Source organism: Podarcis bocagei (assembly GCF_964188305.1).
Source record: "Podarcis bocagei genome assembly, chromosome: 2".
Taxonomy (NCBI): domain Eukaryota; kingdom Metazoa; phylum Chordata; class Lepidosauria; order Squamata; family Lacertidae; genus Podarcis; species Podarcis bocagei.
The window spans coordinates 46,652,178-46,676,362 of NC_138126.1; the positions used below are offsets into that span (position 1 = coordinate 46,652,178).

The 24,185-nt window shown below is 42.8% G+C and overlaps 1 protein-coding gene across 9 annotated transcripts in view; it reads right to left on the bottom strand.

Annotated features, from left to right (window-relative positions):
• Positions 1-24,185, bottom strand: part of MGLL (monoglyceride lipase) — an 84,703-nt gene that overhangs the window by 41,491 nt on the left and 19,027 nt on the right. For 5 of the 9 annotated variants that reach the window (XM_081184334.1, XM_081184332.1, XM_081184333.1 and 2 more), the window contains exon 3: positions 14,115-14,221. The exons of the other annotated variants lie outside the window; for them this stretch is intronic. In XM_081184334.1, coding sequence (XP_081040460.1) covers positions 14,115-14,221 — 107 coding nt within the window. The remainder of the gene's footprint in view (positions 1-14,114; positions 14,222-24,185) is intronic. 9 annotated transcript variants of the gene reach the window in all.

Below are 24,185 nucleotides of genomic sequence, written 5' to 3' on the forward strand. Positions count from 1 at the left end.
TCCAGGAGTTTAACCAAAGACTGATGTGAGTCAATTGCAAAAAAAAAAGATTCCCAGATTAATTAGGGCACTCTGGACACATTTCTTTCTCACTTTGAGATACCTGATTGTGCCAACAATGCAGCAGTAAGCAAAATTAACAGCAAGCACATAGTGTCTTGAAATAAGGTGCAAGGGTGCAAGTTCAAGGCACCCCGGGATTCCATCTACCTGAACAATAAATTCAAACAGAAAAGTTGCACACCTGGTTATGAACCCTGATTTAGCAATCTTGGGCACTTCTGTGTTAAGAAGCCCATCATGTCCTACTATGCCCAAACTACAGTTCCTTCTTTGTGTATTCCAAAATGCAGGAAGAGAGGGATGGCACCAATCTGAAACAGACTGCAACCCTCAGCAAAAATCTAATCTATGGGACCTGAGTTTGAAACAACCTTTCCAGACACTTCCCAGTATATAGCAGTTGCAGAAATAAAAAGAAGCTTTGGACCTAACTTTAATGTGGACACATCCATTCCAACAGACCCCATTTGCTCATGTCAGCAATGATTTCCTTATAGGCATCCTGGGGATAGCCAATGTTATTGTTCCAATTATTTTATAACAACAGAATACATTAGATAGTTTCCCATCTTGTTGTTCTTGAATTTCTTGAGGTGCTTGCTCCTTTTTTTACCCTGCTGGCATAATAAAGTGTTTGTGCTGATCAAAATGTATTTGCTTTGAATGATAGATGTGCCATTCTATTTGATTACATTTATTTTGAAAGCAAGAAGTATTACAGGAGCTCTTTTCTCATTTTGGAATATTGCCCATATATCACTTCCAAACCAGAATTGCTCAATAGCACTCCTTTTAGGGAGAAGAATTAGTCCAGGCATGAAGGCACACTGATAGATGTGCTCAGAACCGAGGATGGATGGATCAGCCTATTTCAGCTCCAAATGCCTTCAATCCTAAATCCGTTCCATCACATTTTCTTTGGTGTTTTTTTTTAACCATGGGGAGGAGATGAATTTTAAATGTAGGAGTTTTTGTTAGCATACACAGGTCCCGCTTACTAAACACATGGTGTTCACTGGAAATTGTTCATATAACGAGCCCACAATTTCCATTATTTTCTATGGAAATATTTCTATTGTGGGACTTGCTCTCCACTCCCTCTCTCTGTGGTTTTTGCCTAAAAATGGATGTCACTGACCAGCGAAGCACAAACAAACAAGGAATTATGGAGGTTGGTGGTTTGGATATCTGAATCTGCAGAGCGTGTAACAAGGTTCCGGCATAATTCTTTACCTGCAGATGACTGAATTTTGGCATAGCAAGCATGTGGTTAGCAGGATCTGCATGCACTTTGCTCTAGATTTTTTGCATGCATTTCCTCCTTAACATATGCATTTTGTGTGCTTTTCTCCGCATTCCCCCCTTTTTTTAAATAAATAAAAAAACTAGCATACAAATTCAAGGTGCACAATCTGATTATGAATTTTCTTCCAGACCATTTGTAACTGTGAACTATGTTAGCCTATTTGAAAATGTGGAATGAATGACATCCAAATACTGACTCTTTCTTCCTAGGCCATCCATCTTCTGCATCCATCTTTTACATGTTCTAGGAGTATTCCTATTTTCATCTCTGAAATGTCAAATGGTAGGTGGGAGTATGTCAGAAATCCATACATTCTCTAAGTTAGGTGAGAGGATAAAAAGGCTTGGTTGATCCAGTAGTTACAGCTGGGAACTTGGACTAAATACTCAGCTTGGTGCCAAAAATAATGGAGGGGAGCTAAGACATGCCGAGTAAGTCAATACTCCTAGCTTCAATGTCTTTGGAGAATTCATTCCACAGTCAGCTGCACAGGCTGTATGTGCAGCTTCATTGTCTTTTTATTTTTAGTTCTGTGTGGTCCAGCTGTTTCTTGGCTTGACAATGTTGCTCCGTTGAGCCTCCTGGGAGCATTACACACAGTGAGAAAAAGGCACACTTGTCTGTGTAGGATGCATCTTTCAGAGCGGAAGAAACTGCAGGTGATTTTGCCTCCAAGACTAATGCAGCTTTTTTCGCTGGGCAAAGTGAGGAACCAACAACATTCAACTTCCCTGTAACTGAAAAAAAAGGGGGATGGGAAAATACCCGGAGTCAGGACAGAGGCACACCACTGTGGAATCACAAAGAGGTACTCCAAAGACAAGGGTGGCTGTCATCTGCTTGACATTCTCCAAAGGAAAAGCCCAAAGGGTCTCTTTTTGAAGTTTGCGAGGTACAGCCTGGGGCTCTTCACAAACTGCCAACAAAGTCTTCTTCGTTTAAATGTTGTGTCTTGATCAAAATGCATCTCATCATCTCATGCTGACTCTTCCCCAACCTTACATTTGAAGGCTGTTCCCATCCATGTTGACCGAGAAAAGTCGTTCCAACTGCATTCCATACCAATTGGCCTCTTCATTTCAGCTGCTGTAGCAAATTCAGGACCATAACTCCGTATCACCTGAGCTATGTAGCTGCTTTTTAAGTACAGGGGGTTTATTTTACTTTCACAAAAATTACCAGAGTGGGGGTCCTGATCCAGACTGGTACACCTGGATGGGGTGGGTGGGCTTTAACTCTTTACCTCCTTTGTGGAACTGATCCCGAACAGGCCCTTTGCACCTGCAATTTGCACTTAAGGGGGGGACCTCAATTTCTCTATGCAAATCAAAACTGTGGGAGGCCCAACCTGGACTAAGTCCATAGAAGGACAAAGGACTTCCATGCTAGGGTCCCAAAACAGATCAGGGTCATTGTGCTGGCAATTCATGTAAATAAACCAAGAGTCATGCACTTAAAAGGAGACCTGCACAACTAAAGTCATGTGTAGTTTGGCCCTCAGCCACCCCACGCTCTTCCTGCTGGCTGCCTTTTGAGCAGCAGACTGAATTTTGAAATCAAGGCACTTAATGTTTAAAAGGACACAGGGACGTCGTTAGAAGTTCTTATTTTGTATTACCTGTAGTTTTATTGTGTCAATGGGTCCACAAATCTATTCTGCATTGGGCTGGACGCAGTGAGGCCAATTTAGCTATCCCTTCCCTTACAATCTGGGTTGTATTCAATGTAGCCTTAATTAATTAATTAACTAATTAATAAATAAATATCACACCCTCTCAATGAAGCAACTTTTAAAAAAGCACTCTTAAAAACAGTTACAGCTGGATTGTGTAAAACAGTTACAGTCAAAACATTGTCTCATGCAGTGATCTCAGGGTTGCCAGGAACAGTGTCCTTCAGATATCAAATGCGTGGGTAAACAGCAGTGTTTTCAAGCTCTTCCTGAAAGTTAATACTGAGGGAGGTAGGCTCACCTCATCAGGGAGGACATTAACAAACGAGGAACCACCACTGAAAAGCCCCTGTCACAGGTCCACATCAGTGGTGGCACCACCAAGTACACCTCACCTGCTGACTGCAGGATCTAGGATGGTAGATACTGGGGAAGGCGCCTTTTTAGGTATTTGGGTCCCAAGCCATTTAGGGCTTTGTGTGCTAGTACTAACACCTTGAATTAAGGCTCACTAGCAGCCAGTGCAGTGCTTTCAGGGCTCGTGACACACGGTCCCATTGGGCTGCCCCATTACCAACCTCGCAGCTGTATCTTGCACTAGCTGCAGCCTCCAGATCATCTTCAAGGGCTGAATCACATACAGTGTATTACAGGAATCCAAACAGGAGGTAGCCAGAACATGGACAACTGAGGCCAGGTTAGTCTGATCCCAGGAATGGCCATAGCTCGAGAATCCACCTAAGGTGGGCATAAGCACTCCTAGTCAAAGAAGCCATTTGATACTCCAGTGACAATTGGATTCCAAGAATACTCCCAAACTATGAAGCTGTTCCTTCAGGGGAAGTGCACCCCCTCCCAGAACAGGTTGTGCATCTATTTCCCAGATCCGGAAACCAATCATCCACAGTACTTCCGTCTTATCAGGATTTGGCCTCGGTTTAATTTTGTGCCCCATCCAATCCATCACAGCCTCCAGACACCTGTCCAACATCTTCAAAGCCTCTCTGGATTCTGATGAAATGGAGAGGTAGAACCAGTGCTTTCTTTTCTAGGGGTACGCATACCTCTAAACATTTTGTGAACCTTTGTACTTTTGTCTATTTACCGTATTTATTTTCCCCGATTAGAACTAAAAAATGCTGATTTTCTTGAGTCAAAATGAGAGTACCCCGAAACATTTTTTTAGAAAAAAAAAAGCACTGGGTTGAACTGATGGTACCATGCTCCAAATCCACAGATGGGAGTGCTCAATAGTTTCATATAGATGTTAAATAGCTTGGGGGCAGAATGGAGCTTTGTGGAACCCAACAAAGCCAAGAAGCCAAGCAGCAATCTTGAAGTACTGTACTACTTTCTGGAAGCAACCCTGCATGTAGGAGTGGAACTACTGTAACAAGAGTTACCTCCAACTGGGGTGCAAAAGCTGTGCATGAAACCAGGCATTTTGCCTGTCGCAAGGATTTCTGCTTCCACAATGGACCCTGCCCCCTTTACCTGCTAAATCTGTTCCAGGGGTTCCCACAACTGCCTAGAGCAGATTTGGGAGTGGTGTGGTGGGAGGAGAGGGGGTAAAGTCCAGTTGCATAAGTGGGAATTTCTGTGGCAGCTGAATACCGCTCTCTCTTTAGATTTAACACCCAAGCTCGAGTAGGTATCAGAGCTTTGCTGAGTGATCATAACCTGAGTGCTTGAATTTGTGAAACTGTTTGGAAAACCACAACCAAGTTATGCGCAATCTGTAGAGTCATCTGCTAGCCTTTCATGGGATTTTGTTCCTGGTTATTGTAGAGGGACCTTCTGTCTCTAGCTCTTCTTGGCAGGAAATGTATTATACAGTGCAGTGCAACATAAAGACGTGTCCTTTGAAATGCTTTGGCTGGAAGGTGAAAATGAAGACTTTAAAAGGGTTGGGGTGGGGAGGAAAAAACATAATCATTGGCAGTTTAATGGCCCTATCCCATTTCAGAAGTTAAAAGAAGATTGATTAGGGTGGGGATGGGGATTATGTCCCCCCCCCCCCGGTGATATAGTAGATTGGTGGTTGAAATTATTTCTGATCCCCTGCTCTGTCATCTGCCTCAGAAGAAGGGGAATGTTTATAATTGCTTCTCCTCATACCCCCTGCTTCTTCATGAAGGTAGATGAGATGCGGGTGAGAATTCCCAATAGGTCATCACAGCTTCCAGAGCTCCCATAAAACAACCAAGATGCTTGTGAAATTACCTATCTAAAAGCTTTCTTTGCTGGTAAAATATTCTAATTACTACAGCTTAGGTTTAGGAGCTCCCTGTTCTGAATTCCTAATAGCTATAGGAACTGAGGATAACATTATTACAGTACTTCATTAATCCATCCTGCTGTGATGCAGGGCATGAAACAAGGCTTTAGTCATGTCTTAGCATCCCCATCTAGCCCCAAAGATCGTAAAAAGATGTAGAGGAAGGTCAGAGCACATCTAATTTGAATGGTAATTTTGTATCTTCACCTTTTTATGATGGTGTTTGCAAGATCTAATGCAAAGGACCAAAGGTCTGGTTTCCTTAATGGGTTCTGTGCAATGCAATTCAATTGGAGCTTGCAGGATATAAGAACAGCAGCTGCTGCCGGTAGTATATACAAAACCAAGCAAGGTCTATGAAGCTGGAGATGCTCAGATTTTCCTGAGCTAAGCCAAGAATTAAAACTACTGCTCAATAAAACTGAAAATTTGGGATTTAGCACAGGCAAATGGAAGTACTTCTTTACACAACACATAGTTAAACTATGGAATTCACAAAGTCACTTTGTGCTGACTGACCCCAAATTGGGCAGCTTTGAAAGAGGATTAGATACATTCATGGAAGATGAACCTATCAGTAGTTACTAGTCATGATGGTTACCTCCAGAATCAAGAGAGATACCACAGCAAGAGAGGACTATTGTACTTGTATCTTGCTTGTGAGCTTTCCAAAAGTTGGCCACTGTGGGAACAGAATGGTGCACTAGACAGGTCTTCAGTCTGTTAAGAAGTTATGTGAACTTCTTATGTGAACTTCTTAAGTTCACATAAGTAGTAGGGCTGCAGTGACGGAATGAGCACATGGATTTCTGTGGTCAACAATGGAAGGAATAGACATCATCCCAATGTATTCTATATATTTTATTATGTACAAGCAATACAGCTATGCTAACTAGACCTCTAGAACGATTCATGCCTTACTACACTTTTGTTTGCATGGGGGATTTAGCTGAAAGGGTTTGTCCATAAAGATGCAAGGAGCCAATTGGGGCACAAAGCTATTGACCCAATGTTCATTCTGTTGTACTCTCTGTTTATTTGATTTTAATGCTAAGAGGTTGCCTTCATTCAATGGCACAGTTGCCCAATGTGCTCATTCCTCGCCCACCATTACAATTCTCAAGGAACTTGAGGTAGGTAGAGCACCTCACACTTAGCATGTACAAAGAAAACCAGAGGAAAATGTTTATTTTGGATGAATTACTCCTCGATTAAAAAAAACCCCAGTGTGCTTTAATGAATGCCTTCTTGGATGAATGAGTTCTGGACAGCGGGGAACCAACGCTACTAGGAAACTACCAGACCAGGCATCCCCAACCTTTGGCCCTCCAGATGTTTTGAGCTACAATTCCCATTATCCCTGATTACTGGTCCTGTTAGCTAGGGATGATGGGAGTTGTAGGCCAAAACATCTGGAGGGCCAAAGGTTGGGGATGCCTGTACTAGACAATGTCTTTCCTATAATATTTTTGGACACAATTATCTTCTTTTCCCCGCTTTCCTTCCCTTTTTTTTTTGCCACAAACCAACCTCACCATACCAGAAACAAATCTCTCCAAAAACTCTTCAGTAACTGCATATCTAGCCATACTTCTTTCCTTCCCCTCACCCCCAACAAGAACAAACATACTCCATTTCAACTTCTTCTTGTAAATCATCCCTTTCAAATGCTGCACACCAGCACACACCACTAAAAGGTTTCCCTGCTTTCTGCAACAATGGACCTTGAAAGGCTTTGAGATCAAAACCCTGCCCCTGCAGAAGAATCCCAAATATTTTAAAATGTACAATTCCTACTGCTCCTGCTTTTCATGAAACAGAACGGAACAGTAAAGCCTTTGTTAATGACAGGGCTCTTTCCTGGGGAATGCAAAACGCCATGGTTAGAATGGGGACTCTCTGGAGGAAAGAAATGTGCACTTCAGTCGCAAACATCTTAAAAGACTTCTGAATAATAGGAAAGAAACAGCCTTTCCTTTTTCCTTTGATCTGACCTTCCAAGTGAATGGAAAACAACATTTATCTTTTGGTCCTCAGTATTGTAAAGGAATATGCAATGCTGCAAAGCCCAGCCTGCCCCATCTACTTTTTTGCTCAGCCTTGGATAGATGAAGCACCTCAGGATCAACTTCTAAACCAAGGATGAGGAATCTTTTTCAGCCCAAGGACCCCATTCCCTTGGGCAACCTTTGAGGGGCCACATGGCAGTGGCAGATGAGGCCAGAGGCAAAAGCGGGCAGAACAACAAGTGTAAAATTTGCACTTTGTACAGTAGGCTAGTTTCTACACACACTCTCACAAAGCCCTTTCTCTCCTTCAGCCTGGAGTCATTAGGCAAAAATTATCAAGGAGGGAGCAAAGAAGGGCCAGTGAGGGTTGTGGTCTGGGGAAGAGGTGAAACATGAGGAGAATCCCAAAGGCCAGGGAAAAGAGAGGCCTGGAAGGCCACATTTGGTCTCTTGGTCTAAGGAGTTCCCTCACCCCTGCTCTAAAGGGAGCTGTTAGGGATGGAGACATACGACAGCATCTTCCCACTTGATGGAAACTTCTGGCATTTTAACACTCCATGGCCAGGCCCCTTCATGGGAAGGAGCTAAGAAGCATCTGGTTATGTTTCATTATTGATTACTTGCTATTATTAAGAGCCAAACAGATGCTGGGCCTTTCACAACGCTAAATTCCGTGTGGCTGTCATCAAGGAGCAGCTGCCGGTAGCTGAGAGAAAACCACATTATTTGTTTTTAAAACGCTTGTTGCCAATTTGGAAGTTTTCAAAGTTGTGAAGCAGGCTACAAGGTTACTGAAATCAATTATCCGGTCAAAATTGATAAGCACTGCCCACAGTGGACAAACAAGAAAGGACACATAGTTAATATGTATTGTTCCCTGGGCAAATACATCTTGTTGTTTCGTAATGAGATTCCTATTAAAGTTTTTCATAATACAATAAAATAGTGGCTAAAAAAATACAAATAAAATAAGCAGAATATGGAGTCCTCTCTTAAAAGGAATTTTTAGCCCTTACTTCCCACAGAAGAGAGTAGCTCCTCCCAGCTCTCACCTGATATCTTTCCTTTCTCCTCCCAACCTCTCACCCTAGGACACCAGCATTTCCCGATCTCTCACCCGGGGTCCTTCATCAACCCTCTACCACCCCCATGAGCATACAGCAGAAAACAGCCTCAATCAAAGCAATTGAGGTTCCTCCCAAATCACCCTTATCTTTCAGAGTGATTAATAATAGACCAAAAGCAGTCTCAGGAGGCCTTGAGCTTGAGATGAACAGCTTAACCCTTGTCCCTCCGACCTCTAGCTCAAAATGGCCCCTACTCCCCCCTTCCTCTTGTTGCCGCTCATGAAATGCACCACTTACACACCTTTGTATAAAACCAGCCCTCAAACTGTGAAAGAACATTAAGAGACTAGATCAGTGATGTAAGGACTGCAAGAATGTAGAAAAGAAACAATGAAGAAATTCAGACTTAAGGCTCAACTTCAAATAAATCCAAATATTTGAACATATGGAAGTGAGGAACAAAGTCATCCAAGCAACATTAACTTTGCCAACTGCAGTGAACCTCGAAAGAAACCCAGATATTGGGAAAGCACATTATAAAACACTGCATAAGTGAAGAAAACAGTGGTGCCTCCTAGTTGTATCCGTGTGTTTTAAAATAAATCTAAAAATACTGTGAAGCACATACGTGACAAAATGAAGCAATCTTGATCCACTTTCCTCTGCATGACTTTTCAATTGCGGGGGGGGGGGGGGATGTTACTACACAGAAGGCTTTGGTGACACATCCAAAAACATCTCCAAGACTCTAATGCCTTGATAATGTGTTCTGACTCACATAAACTAACTGAATGGAATAGCTTTACCAGGTGCAAACTGTTAATGGATTATTTTGGAAACTCAAAGGGATTTTTGAGTGTGTGTTTTTAAAGCATCTGTGGCTAAAAAGGCTATTCATTATTCTCCAGCATAAAAGACATTCAAGGGATACGGAGGGAGCACAGCCCTCATCATGCAGTGCCACAGAAGCCTCTTTGCTTCTATTTTCCACCCTCCCCAGTTTCCAGATGTGCCATTTCCTCTGAAGTATTTCCTCTGAAGAACTCATCTCTTTGGGGTTTAAACATATACTGTACATCCTGGGGATGTATGTGTCTCAAACTGAAGAAGATGAAGAACCAAAAGCATAAAATGTAGAGGCCTCACAAGTCCTAACTGCAGCCCCAAACTCAAAGGATGAAGGCTTCTGAAGACCTGGCACTCAAGCAAATGGCCTGGGTGCAAGCATGTCTACGGTTCCCATTCAGAAGGCATGAAATTGGTTTCACACAGCAGAACTCCACAGGAGCCAAAACATTTGTAACCTACGTGGATGCAGACAATCATGTAGTGATACACCCAACAGGCCCAGTCAACATGGTAAGAAACTTACAACTGCTTTGGTCCCAGCCCACAATACGGGTATGCAGACATGTTTCAACACCTTCACAAAGACACAGAACAACTGGTCCCACATCCTCCAGTTGTTGCATCTCCTCCCAGTCATTCCTGGAGATGCTGGGATTGAACATGGGGTGTTTTGAGTACAAAGTGTATGTTCTGCCACTGACTTACAGCCCTTCCCCTAAAGGCGTGCTTGGCCTGACAAGCAACTCAGCAGCTCTTCTTTCCAGCTACAAATATTATCAATGGTGCAGGCACGAAAAAGTTGGAAGTCCATCCCTACAGTGCCCTTTTATCTAACATCACAAAAGGCCTACCAAGGACTATATTCCAAGAATAGATTTTGGATCTCTCATTAGTACGAACTTTCTTCACCTTCTGATAACCTATTGGGTATGATGTGAACAGCTGAACAATGTATGATGTTAGCATGGGCATACAATGAGTTAGTGCATAGTGAAACAAGGAGTTTTGACAGGTGGCTGTTGTCAGCTCCTGAAAAACTAGGCCAGATACCTCAGCATCAGTTTCACTGAGATCCAATTCAAGATGATATTATTATTATTATTATTATTATTATTATTATTATTATTATTATTTTTTTTTTTTTTTTTTTTTTACAGGAGTTGTCTCCATTAATAGACTGAACAAGGCCAGGGCCAAATAATACATTTTGTGTAATTCTATTTTAAAATGAATCTAAAAAATACAGCCAATGAAAAGGAAGGACACATATAAACAACAATACAGAACTTCCAGTACAATAACATAAAAGCTGATTTACAGTCCTTCGTACCATAATGGCCCGAATATAAGCGGCACCCAAATACAAGCTGCAGCTTTAAAATTGATGGGGGAAAAGAAAAAAAGGAAAAAAATACCCGAATATAAGCCGCTCCCTTCCTCGCTGCTCCTGGCTGCATACGGGAGGGGGGGGGAGCAGTATTGCATTGCCAACGGCCTTTCCCCTTCCTTGCTCTCTCCCTTCCCAACCTTAGGGAAGGGGATGGGGAATTATGTGTAGGGCGGGTGCCGCTTTGCGGCGCTCCTGGCATTGTCTGCCCCGCGCTCCTGGCTGCATATCGTAAGGTCGTGAATATAAGTCGAACTTAAACTTTTCATGGTCAGAATTTGGGGGGAAAGAGCGGCTTATATTCAGGCCAATATGGTATATCATAAAACTGGCCACATTACTTTCTTTACAACAACAACATGGTACAGAGGGTTTTCATGTTGCTGTTTTTCCTGGGCTGGAAACCACACCCCAAAGCTCCTATTTGTTCCCACCACAGGTGTTACACCTTTGGGGGGAGGGGAGTGACTTTTAACAGGAAAACTGCAAGGAGAAGAGCCGAGGCCTATCCCAGCTATGCCATGGTCCCAATTCACCCCCATGGCTGAGTCTTTTCTAACCATGTTAGTTTAAAAAAATACTTTTAGCATAATGTGGAGTTTGGCCCTCAAGTTGGGAAACGAACTGTATAAAAAAGAACTTCTCAAATACCGTGCAACTAAATACCAGTATATTAAGCTTTATAATGCAAACATGTACACACCTTGATGTATGAACAATGGACAAAGAGAGAAATGCTTATATGCTTGGTCAAAACATGTTTGGTATTTGTTATAGATTAACTAGTATTTGTTATACATTGGTGTTTGTCATACATTAGCATACCTATTTGTCAATGCTTCATGTATCAAGGCAGGCAGCCAGCGGGACAGGAGGTACACACTTCGCCTTCCAGCAGCAGCAGCAGCACTGCAGCATACCAGAAGGAAGAGGGGCAAGTAAATGGGGAGATCAGCACTGTGGACACACCAGGGGGCTCACCAGATTAGCTGCCAGTGTATTCGCACAATGCCAACCTCTCCACCACCCCTCCTTGCTGAAAAGGCACAGGAGGCCAGGTGTGTGCCATTGCCCCTCCCCTCCATTTGGTTCCACAAGAAGGTACTTTTTTGTGTGTGGCTTTAAAATGTTATATATTCAGTTGTGCAACAGCTGAGAAGTTCCTTTTAAAAACATTTCATTTCCTAGCTTGTTTGCAGTTTTCTTGGGGGTTGTGGCTGGGCTACATTGATCTCTCTGTGTGTGTTTGTGACTTTGGCCCTCAGTCACTGTCCATTTCTGGTCTCCATGAAGAGCTCTGGGGCTTCAAAAAATCTCTTTGTATGATTGACTGAATATCGTCAGAGTCTTGCAAATACCAGAGAATAAAAACAAAACCAATGGATTTTCAAGTCCTCGTGACTGAAGAGATGAATGGGCAATATATGCAGCAGCAAAACCCTACAAGGCAGCCCTCACGCCTTGCTCTTTTTCTACTGAGAGACAAAAGAGTAGCAGAGCCCAAACAAATGCTTCGCAAGGCATTTCTCCCTGTAGGTTCCTGATGGATCAGGAAACAGAATGTGTGTACCTTTCAAAGCATAATAGCCACCATTAAGTGTCATTAACATGGGTTGGGTGGGGGGGAGAAGAGATATATTCGACCCTGGATGCAGCTCAAGTGCACACTCCCAGATGGTCATTAGGGGGAATTATGAACTTAATTGCTCAAGCTGCATGGCTTCAGCATAAGGCTGCCTAATGAAATAATTGGGGTTTCTTGGGAAGACAAACATGGGGACATGGCAATCTATGTGCCTTCCTTAAATCTGCAGAAACAGATGAGAATTTTCCCAGAAAACAGTGGGATCTGTCAGGGAAAAAATCAAGCAGTGGGAGGGTGGAGAGAATGGAGCAAAGTGAAGTAGGGTCACTCTTCTTGTGTGAATTTAAAATGGGAGAGCACACTACAGATGTTGGCTCCAACCCACTTGTCCTCAATTGCCTGTTCTAATTAACAAGTCAAATGGAAGAACTTTGCTCTGCCTTTGGAAGGAAGCAAAATTTGGGTGTGTAGAAGAAAATCCTTAATAATATTGTCATTTGGGACGGGGTGGGAAGAAGGAGAGAAACATCTAAAAGTTATATAAAGTTTTGTTTTGTTTTCTTGAAGACAATATGGCTTCACAGCAAGTGGGGACAGACAGGAAAGCAGGATCTTCTGGCAGATCTGAGTATAGATTGGCAAAGGTCTTTGACTCTAAACTGTTTAACAATGGAAACAATGAAGTTGTTCTCCACCACCGCCTAAACTGCACTGCTGAAATGAAGAAAGCCAACCAGATGTGGACTTGTGTGTGACAGGATTATCTCATTTCTGTACTGAAAAGAAAATTTTAGGCTCAAAATGTGTGAAGACAGACACCCTGTGCTTTACCCTGACTCTTATAGGTAGATCTTGGGGTTCTAATAAAAACAAAGTAGGCCTGAAGGTGGCCCACTTCCTCTCGGGAGACAGATCCTTCTGTTTCTTCAAAGTTCCCTTCCCACCCCAGCTAAGCTAGTCAGAAAGGCTTTTATGAAACTGAGGGCTACAATGCATTTTTAGGACAAGGATAGGTCTATTTCATGGAGGATAGATCCAAGCAAGGATAGTTCTATCAATGGTTATTAGCCATGATAATGCTATGGAATCTCCAAGGTCCAGAAGCAATATGCCTCTGAACTGTAGTTACTGGAGAGCAATAACCAGGGAGATGCCCTGCTTGTGAGATTTCCAGAAGATGACTCTGATAGCTGGCTATGAAAAACAGGATGCAGGATTAGGTGGAACTTCGGTATGACCCAGCATGGCTTTTCGCATGTCCTTATGACAAAAACATAAACATTTTCCTTCCACAGATGTCCCCATAATTCCCAGAATAGTTAGAATTATAGTACAGTAGGGGCAACCAGAATGAAGGGCAAATGCAACAAAAACTGAAACCTTCATATCTAAGCTAAAGAACCCAAGTGTGTCATACTCCAAAACTTTTTTATTGTGTTTATATCTCATCTTTCTTCTGTCATGGAACCCAAGGCACAGTTCATTTGGTTCCCAGTTGGTTACCTGGTCAGGCACTGACCAGACCCAGACCTCCCTAGTTTCAGTCACCTCATGTGCCTTCATACTCTAGGACCACATTCCTAGAGCACCAATGTTACTAGAACACGTTTTCCGTATTTCACCATCCCTCCCCCACACACAATCTCAAGTACAGGTAGCAATGTAAACAGCATTCCAATCAATCCTCATATTTGATTATCTCAACATTTTGGATGTAAGCAACTGCATTACACATTCATTTGGCACTCAGACAAAATAATGCAGATAGGTGGAGCCACATCAGCTGTCTTACCATGGCTTAGAATTAATTCACGGTCTCTGTTTCTAAACACCGAAGAGCATTTGACTTCATCCCTTTTGCTATCTCAGCCACGCACTGTTCTTTCAATGGCACTCACCATGGTCATGGGCAAATACAAAAAAGTTGATTCCCGTCAACATCTGGGCCAAGTCATCATAGCGACAGCAGTGTTCTCCAGCACCGTGAGCAACGAACACCAGGCCCCTAAATGGAGCATCAAAGTAGAATGTGTCAATTTAGAAACCAGGGAATATAAAAGCAAACAAGCTGTGTTTAAAAGAGCAATATTTAAAAGCTTCAGTATTGTTATTTACAAATGCTGTTTTGAAGCATTTAAAGCCCTGGGACCCAGATATTTACCAGACTGCCTTCTTCTATACCAGCCCATCCATTTACTGAGATCATAATCAGGGGCTCCCCTCCTGCCTCCTGATTTATTTATTCATTTATAAAAATATTAATACTACCTATTACAATCCATCTCAAGACAGTTTACAAATGAAAATTATACATAATATAAATGCAACTGATAACATGGCATGTGATAACTGGAGAAATAGGATGGAATGCAACTAAGCTGATCGTTCTGTTATTACATTTCTGTTTGTTGGATGGAAAGATCCCCCTCAGCTCCCCCAACATGCTGTTCCAGGGGTTCTCCTGACCCACTCTGAGTCAATTTCTGGGTGTTTGAGGATCACCTGGGGAAAGAGGGGGACGTCCTATTGCACAAGAAGTATTTGCATAGGCTTCCGCTGACAGGATTCATTACCTGAATCCTGCCCATAGCCTTTCAAGTGCAGCCCCTCAGGTTTATTGGCCCTCATCCAGCCAACTACTGAACATTGGTTCAGCACTTGTCCAGCCTCACCTGCCTCCAATGACAGAGAAACAGAGCTGAATGTACACTGAGCTCAGTATGCCGATGACACCTCACTCCAAACCCTCTGATGGTCTGCCAAAAACTGCTTCATTAAAAAGCACGAAGTGGTAGATGGTAGGTAAGACAGAACCATGCTGCTTCTTTCTGAAACCAACCCCACAGGTAGGAACAGAATCACTCTGATACCATGCCCATGTTAGCCAGATGATACTGTGGACACTGTTATCAAAAAATTGCTAAGAGGACAAGCAAAATACCATGGTTCACAGAATCAAAAGCCGCTGAGAGGACAGGGAGAATCAACAGGGTTGTGTTCCCCCATCTTTCTCCCAACGGAGTTAACCCACTGGTGCAACCACAGCAGCTTTAGTGCCACACTCGGGCCTGAATCCAGATCGAAGTGGATCTAAGAAATCTGTTTCACCCCAAAGTATTCAAAAGCACCACCCTCTTGGGTATCTTGCCCCCACAGGGGATATTAGTGTATTGGTAATGGTTGTTAAAATAAGGCTACCAGATGTCGCCATTTCCCAGGGACAGTCCCCGGATTTACAAATCAGTCCCTATACAAAATCCATTGAAGTTGAAAAGCGTCCCCAGATTCATTGAAAAAAATCTGGTAACCTTATGTTAAAATCTCCCTGAGTAGCCACACAACTGCTTCATGACTCATGAGAGCTGACTGATCACAAACTGAATTTTCTCTTTTCACTGGTAGCTGCAGTACAGTAGCATCCCATCCATTCAAAACATCTGGAAAAATGTAGACACTATAAAGCAGCCCTGCACAGTTTGTTACCCACCAAACTGAATGCAGACCACTAGCCACATTTGGTGGCTCATGAGTTTTTTGCTAGGCATGCCCGAGACTTTAAAAAAACAACAACAGGCAGTTGCTAAGCACCTCTCAGGCCACTGCTGGGCTGTGTTCACCATGATGGCTCAGGCCTACAGAACAGCCAAAGAAACACATCCCTCTTTTGGACACTGCAAGACCCCACTAACCACAGTGCTTCTTTTGCAGTTATTTTCATCTCCAGATGCTACAATTCTGTTAGCAAGAAACTCTGAAATTGACACGTTCCAAGAAGAAACCAGCACAGGCAGCATGAAAGGCTTCTCTTGCACATCTTTTTTTAAAAAAAACAAACCTCATATAAGTAACAGAGCCAAAATAGCTCTCTGCACAGCCTGAAAACTGGCTCTGCATGAATGACCTGCAATTTCTATAAACTGGATTAAAACAACAAACGTAGCCAGGAGTCAGCAAATCCTAAAGACTGCAGTTTTAAGCATGCTGGCTTGGAAACAAATTCCATTGAATCCAATGGAGTAAATGGATGACTGATATGCCAACAACATGCCTAAGTTTGAGCAAGTGAGTAGGACGGCGTTTTGCTGAACCTAGCAACGTGACTAACATTGCACAGGTGTTTTATATAACACACCATGGCTGTAGTATTAGCAGCGGTTGTCAGAATTTCCAATAAGCAATGCAATTAAGTGGTGCTTGGCTTAATGTGAGAAAGGATCCCCACAATGGTATAATTGTGAGTTTTCTATCTCTCCCCATCACCACCACTAATAATACTCTACCTTGAGGATTTTCTGTAATACTAATGAGGTGAAAGAAGGGAGAGTCACCTTGTGGTGCAATTTTCAGATTGCCAAATCACTGGAGGTGGGTAGGGAGCCGGCTGGGCTTGTTCTTGGCCGTCTTGCAACAGATCTGGCAAAATCAACAGGTATTTTCCTCCCCGCAGCACTAAGAGAGATGGTTGGCAGCTCAACCCACTGCTACAGGCCAAGGAGAAGGGAGCAATAAAAAAATTGGCTGTCTTAAAGGTTTGCCAAGTGCACTTATACTTGGCTTGTAACTTGCCACTTTCCTATGAGAATTAACAATTTCACACAGGGAACCAGGCAGAAAAGTTCCTAAACTGAAAGAGCAGGTTTTAAAAATTCTATCAGGCTATCCAAAATATTAACACGGATCCTTAGTTAGGTGGTGAACTTACACAAACCTACCGTAAGTGAGTTACATAAGAACAGCATTGCTGGATCAGGCCTAAGGCCCACTTAGTCCAGCATCCTGTTCTCACAGCGACCAAGGTTCCAATGGAGAGTCTGAAAAAAGGATAAAAAAATTCCTTCCAGTAGCACCTTAAAGACCAGTAAGTTAGTTCTTGGAATGAGCTTTCGTGTGCATGCACTAACTTAGTTGGTCTTTAAGGTGCTACTGGAAGGAATTTTTTTATTTTGACTATGGCAGACCAACACGGCTACCTATCTGTAACTGAAAAAAGGATGTGAGTGAAACAGCACTCTATGCACCTGCATCCCCAACAACTGGCATTCAGCGACATGCTGCCTTTGACTATGGAGGTGGAACATAGTCATTATGGCTTGCAGTCATTGACAGCTCTATCCTCCATGAATTTCTCGAATCCTCATTTAAAACCTTGGTGACCATCACTATCCCTTGTGGTAGCAAATTTCATAGTTTAACTATCCACTGTGTGAAGAAGTAATTTATTTTGTTTGTCCTGAATATTCCAACATTCAAGGATTCTGAGTGGAAGAAAAGCTTTTCTCAATGCCCTTTTACCACACCACATATGATTTTATACACCTCTATCATGTCCCCTTCTTAGTTGCCTTTTCTCTAAACTAAAAAAACCTCCAAATGCTGCAATACTTCCTCACAGGAGAGTTGCTGCCTCTCTCTTGATCAATTTGACTGCGCTTTTCTGAGCCTTTTCTTATTCTACAATATCCTTTCCGAGCTGAGGCAATCAGAACTATGCACAGTATTCTAAATGCAGCATAGGCGCCGACTCCATGGGGCCTGAGGGGGCTCGAGCCCCCTCAAAAAAATTTTTGGGGGGCTCAGCCCCCCCAATAATCTCGGGCGCCCTTCCAGCAGAGCGCCGCCGCCGTCCCCCGCCTCCTCCCCACCTGCTCCTTCGCCAGCCAGCCAGCCAGCCGCGCGCCCTAATCGGAGAGCCCCGGCCGTCCCCCGCGAGATTAGGGAATCCCCGGGGGCGGGGGCTCCTGCCTCGCTGCTTCGCAGCACCACCGCCACTGCCAAGGCACTGCCGGAAATCCCGCGAGAACAGGGGAATCCCGACTGGCCACACCTCCCAGCCAGCCAATCGGCTGGCTGGGGGGCGTGGCTTGCCCTATTTAGGGCCAGAGCCACTTTATTTGCATATTCATGAGCTTATTTATTATTCATGAGCTTTCCCGGGCCCCCCCAATATTTTTTATAAGTCCGCGTCCCTGAAATGCAGTCACACCACAGATTTGCATAACTGCATTATGATATTGGCAGATTTACCGGCAGTCCGTTTCCTAATGATCCCGAACATAGCATTCACCCTTTTCATCACTGTCGCCCACAGGATTCTGTAGGAAGAACTGAATTGTGTAGAAACTATATAATCATCATCATTATTATTATTTGAATTTATATACCACCCTATTTATCAGGGATAATTCAAATATTCTCCAGAAGAAATAATAAGGATGCTTAATTCACCTTAATTACTCTTCCTAAGATAAGAGTATGCATGCTGAAGTATTCCAATGGGAAGCGAAATTGCCACCATTTGCACTTTCACCTGAAGTCAGGAATGGAAACAACACAAGCAAATACAAAGCAGGATTTGCTATCATTTTTTTAGTCCATAAACGTTACAGAAATAGTTCTCCTTTCCCCCCCTTCATTTCCCCCTCCCACACCAATAAAATTAATTACATAATTACTTATGCTAGTTTCGGCCACAGCAGACAGAGAGATGAACAGTATAGGTTTTAGCAAGAGCCGAACTGTAGCAGAACAGAAACAGCACTAATTGCGATGAATGCAGGATGGAATTCAGTGCCTCCTTTCATTTCGAAATGAGGGCTGGTTAACAACTACGTAGAGGGTGCTGAAAACACATCTCCACACACGGCTGCTGTAATGTGTAGATGTAGAAGCAGTTTACAGCATGGACTGGTCCCACTGCACAAAGAATATCCACACCAGTGCTGTACATTCCTGGCACAGGAAAATACTACAAAATACAGTGGTCAACCATTGTTGCAGCCAAGACTCCAGTTTCCAACAGTGGCTTGTCAAATTCCTCTGAGAAGCTTAAAAGTAGGACATGAAGGCAACAGTCTCTTTCCTTGCCACTCACCAAATGTTTGCCCCCAGCAACTGGTATACAAAGATATACTGCCTCTGTTTCTGGAGGTTTCATTTAAATTTCATAGCTAATAGCAACTATCCTTCAGCCACAGCATAGACTGACATGCATGCATTATAATAATTATTGCTTTCCTTTTAATCCCTTTCTAACAATCCTTAATATATGTACACAATCCATGCCCAGAACAGGGATGTTAATGAGCTAGTCTGTTGGTGGGAGGGGGGCGTGCTAGGCCAGAGCGTTTATCATTTAAGCTTATGAATATGTTAGGGTGTGTGAGGAAAATTACAGAACCTCTTTTACTTGAAAGGTTTCAGCGCAATAACTAGACCAGTTCTAAAATAGCATTGCTGACATACGCAGAGTGAACACTTGAAATTTAAATCCCTACAGAAAGATGATGTTGGGGGTGTGTGGAAATCAGCTAATAGAAACTGGGGATTGATTCTGAAGCAAACTCACATTTTAACTTGCGAGAGTGTGGGTTCTCTGCAGAAGCCAATCTGGGCCCAATTCATACATTTATCTTTAAGGCAAGATTGTGAGCACAGAGATGCTTACTTCCTATTGGCTGCCAAGCCAATAAATGCATAGTTTTATCACATTGTCCCACTGAGTCATGTGAGCACCTTCTACATCAGCAAGGATGGAGGGGTGACACTGTTGTGGGAAGTATCTACACATTCTTATGTTATGTGGGAACCAGCTACAGAGGAACAGTTCTGCAGTACCAACCAGATTACTATGAATTGGAGCTCTGGCTCAAATTACAAGCTATCCTAAACAATAGCCACAAACCTAAATTTCCCAGTAATGATTTGTTAAAGAAAATGAGTGATATGATGCTATTCAGCATTCCTGATTGCCCACATCAGAGAGCTGCATAGCTCCAAATAGCTGGACTATGCATTTCAAACTCTGCTCACTGTGAAAGGCACCATACAGTCAATAAAGCACTATCTGTCTACCTGGAGTGAGAGAGTGCAGAAGGACAGAGGCATAAACATCTGAGATTCTGAAAAACTGGTAAAGGGATGTGGTGCAGGCTTCAAAACTACTTGCGCCTGGAAAAAGTGGAATGCTTCCAATTAAGACATGACATATTCAGGCAGCCATCCTGTACCCAGCGACAGCTTAAGCTGAATCTTATTGAATTAAGAGGTTCAATTGTCCATAGCAGAGTGCAAGGTTCAAAATATCTCTTGAGTATGGGACTACCCAAGATCATTTTTTTTTCTAACTCTGCATTCGTATTTCTCCAAGTCTTGAGTTTTCCAGAGCTAACTTAAAGCAGTATGAACAGCTTAGGAAATTTGAACTAGTGGTATCTGGGGCCATAAAACAGTTTTAGCACTACATAAACTAGCAATGTATGTGGCCATAAATACTGAATGTTTCCCACAGTGGTATTGCATACAGCCGAATCAAAATCTTGAAGTCCTATGTGACAAGAATCAAATTTAAAGTATTGATTTCTTTCCAAAGAGAAAGGCAGTTGTGCATTTTTAAACTGCATAGAGAATAAGCACGACAGTGTATGAAAAACCTATATTTCAGCGCTGACTGCCCAGCTGCATTCTGTGACTCTGCTGAGAAAGGGGGTATGACATGAGGAAATACTCTGCTGTTTTAGTGTCAGAGAGAAGCTTAAGCCTGGGGTCTTAAAAGCATGTTCCTTTCATATATCACAGACATACATATACAGGGCAAGTCCTTTAAAAGAGGCCCCATGGAGACAGAGTACACATGTTTCACGGGGCCTCTTTTAAAAGACTCACCTGTATTGTGCATACACTGACACGTGAAAAGTAACATTAAAAAAGGAACCCTGAAATACAACATACAACAATTCCGCTAAGTCAACTGTTAGAAGAACATGTGCTTTAAGGGCTGAGTCATGGTTTCATGTTGTTTTAAAGGGTGCAACAGATTTGGCAGTTATTCTTGCTTACGCTAGATGCTATGTTAGTCCACAGCTGACTTACAGTTAACTCGTCTGATTAACAATCCTTAAAAGCTGACAAATAAATTGGACTATCCACAGCGGAGTAATATTTTTAAAAATACCTAAATTATGTAAAACGCTTTAAAATTTCTGTAAACTGCTTAGAGGCTTCGATGATTGAACAGTATGGAAATCCTGTTAAATAAATATATACAGTGGTACCTTGGGTTTAAGAACAGCTTAGCTGATGAACAACTTGAATTAAGAATGCTGCCAATCCGGAAGTAGGTGTTTTGGTTTGTGAACTTTGCCTTGGAAGCAGAACATGTTTTGCTTCCTGTTGAGTGTGTTCCATTTGTAAATTGAGTCCCCCGCTGCTATGGGAAAGCACGCTTTGGTTTAAGAATGCTTTGGTTTAAGAACAACTTCCGGAACGGATTAAGTTCATAAAACAAGGTACCACGGTACATACATACAAGGTACCACATACATGCATACATCCATACATCCCAAATGTAGATTTGGTAAGATCTTTTGTCAGAAAAATAAATTTTGTCAAATTCAGTAGGACTTTATTTTTACATAATTGTATTTAGGTTCAAACTGCTAGCAGTATCATTGTGTATGTACTGTATGTATCATTATTTACTTGAAATTCTCTCAGATCTTCAGCACAGATTTCTTTTTAAGGGTTAACAATGGCTGCATGCATATCAGGCAGAAAAAGAGAGAGTTAAGTGTCCAAAAGAAAATGGATTTCCTGAGCTGGATGTTTCACGGTCACTTCTGACCTACTGCGAGGGGAGGCCCATGGCCTAACGGCACAAGAGAAGACCATCTCTGAGGCAACACTTCAGTCATGGTATCCCCTCCACCTTGAGATAAGGCAGAAATAATTGTTGCTGATTTTCGGCACTGCCCAAAAAACACACCTTTTTGCCCAGGTTTTTGGGCACAGCAGGGGGAATTGAGTAAACACTCCACTGTCTACTAGCGATGGTGAGCTGCAATCTTATAATTGTTTTGTTATTTTACAGTGTGTTAAGATGTAACACACCCTTGGATCAATGGAACTGATGAAGGGAGGAATGCAAATTGAACAAACAAACAGATGAATACTGTATTATCTTAAACTGGTTCTTGACATGGAGCACTGCACTGAGGTTACACAAACAATCCTGTAACCTTTTACCCTATGTTCATTATTCTGGGGGGGGGGGGGACGGACTAAGAGCACTAAGAGTATCCAGTAGATGGATAGAACTAAGCTAGACCAAGCAGCCAGTGAGATGGGAGAAGTCCCCAAATATGGGATCAAAAATCAGGGAACATTGGAATTCATTTCTGTACCCAAACTGAAAACAGAAAAGGAAATCAATCCTCATTTGTAGCATAGCTGGCAACTGCTGAACCAAAACATACATGCACACCTACAACAATGCCAAAATAACGACTCTCGCATAAGCCTCAAGCTGTTATTCATTTATAGGAGAGCTGTGCTTTATGGGGTTCTCTTTCATCGAAGGCAGAAAAATTATAGCACATTTAAAAAGGCACTGCGCAGAAGCCTCAACATCCTATGAACTCCTCTAATTTTAACCCTGCCTGTGCTGTATCCTACAGCTTCCTTACACTGGGGATGCAAATGGTGAAAATGATAGTAATTATGTAAGTAATAGAAATGATTATACTACCGCAGTTATATGCATATATATCCCAGTAATTTAAAATGGGAAATACGTGCAAGGATGCGCACACAGCGTCATTAAAATTTCAGGGGGGAAACACACTTAGTTGTTACATCTTAAGGTAAAGGGACCCCTGACCATTAGGTCCAGCCGTGACCAACTCTGGGGTTGCGGCGCTCATCTTGCTTTATTGGCCGAGGGAGCCGGCGTACAGCTTCCGGGTCATGTGGCCAGCATGACTAAGCCGCTTCTGCCGAACCAGAGCAGCACACGGAAACGCTGTTTACCTTCCCGCCGGAGTTATTTATCTACTTGTACTTTGACGTGCTTTCAAACTGCTAGGTTGGCAGGAGCTGGGACCGAGCAACGGGAGCTCACCCCGTCGCGGGGATTCGAAACGCCGACCTTCTGATCGGCAAGTCCTAGGCTCAGTGGTTTAACCCACAGCGCCACCCGCGTCCCTCGTGTACATCTTACTGACATAAATTAAAAGTACATGCTCACAGCCTAACCCTACATGACAGGGGGTTGGACTATATGACCCACGTGGTTCCTTCCAATGCTACAATTCTATAACAGGTACTGTGGATGGGGAACTTCCAGGTGTTGTTGGACTCCAATTCTCACAAGCCACAGTCGGCAGAGCAGTCAGAGATGATGGGACAGTAGTCCAACGACATCTGTAGAGAACCAGGTTCCCTGCTTCTGCTATGTGGACTGTAGCCGTTATACTTATGCCATGTCTATCGTACAGCAGCAAACCTTCGGCCCTCCAGATGTTGCTGAACTACAGCCTCCATCATCCCTGGTGAGTGGCCATGCTTGCTGGGGCTGATGGGAGTTGTAGTTCTGCAACATGTGGAGAGCCAAGGGGTCCCCACACCCATCATACAGTGTAGATGTGGAAAACTACCTTATACCTGGTCAGAGCATTGGTCTAAATAGTTCAGTTCTGTGAGCTGCTCTTCAGCAGTCCAGCTTGGAGATGCAAGGGACTGATCCCAGGAAACTTTGCACGCAAAGCCTGAGCTCCACCACTGAGCTACTGCCCTTCTCAAAACCTTCCTACTGCATGGCCTTTGTCCATGCATGTACAGCTCTCGATCTGCAATCATGGTATAATAAATAAAATTTATTATTATCAATTAATTATTATTATTATTATTATTATTATTATTATTATTATTATTATTATTATTATTATTATTATTTCTGCTTGTTTTTACTAGGCCCACCAAGGCTAAAGAACGATGTGATGTCACAGGGATTGGCTTACAGCCAGGATGCACTAGATGCGTCCTCAGTCTGATCCAAGACTGTTGTTCTCAGGCTTTCTAGGGTCTCCCTTCAACACAAGGAAGGACAACAGAGAAGGAAGTGTGTGCAGGAAATGGCAGAAGCTGAAGTGGGAGAATAATAATAATAATAATAATAATAATAATAATAATAATTA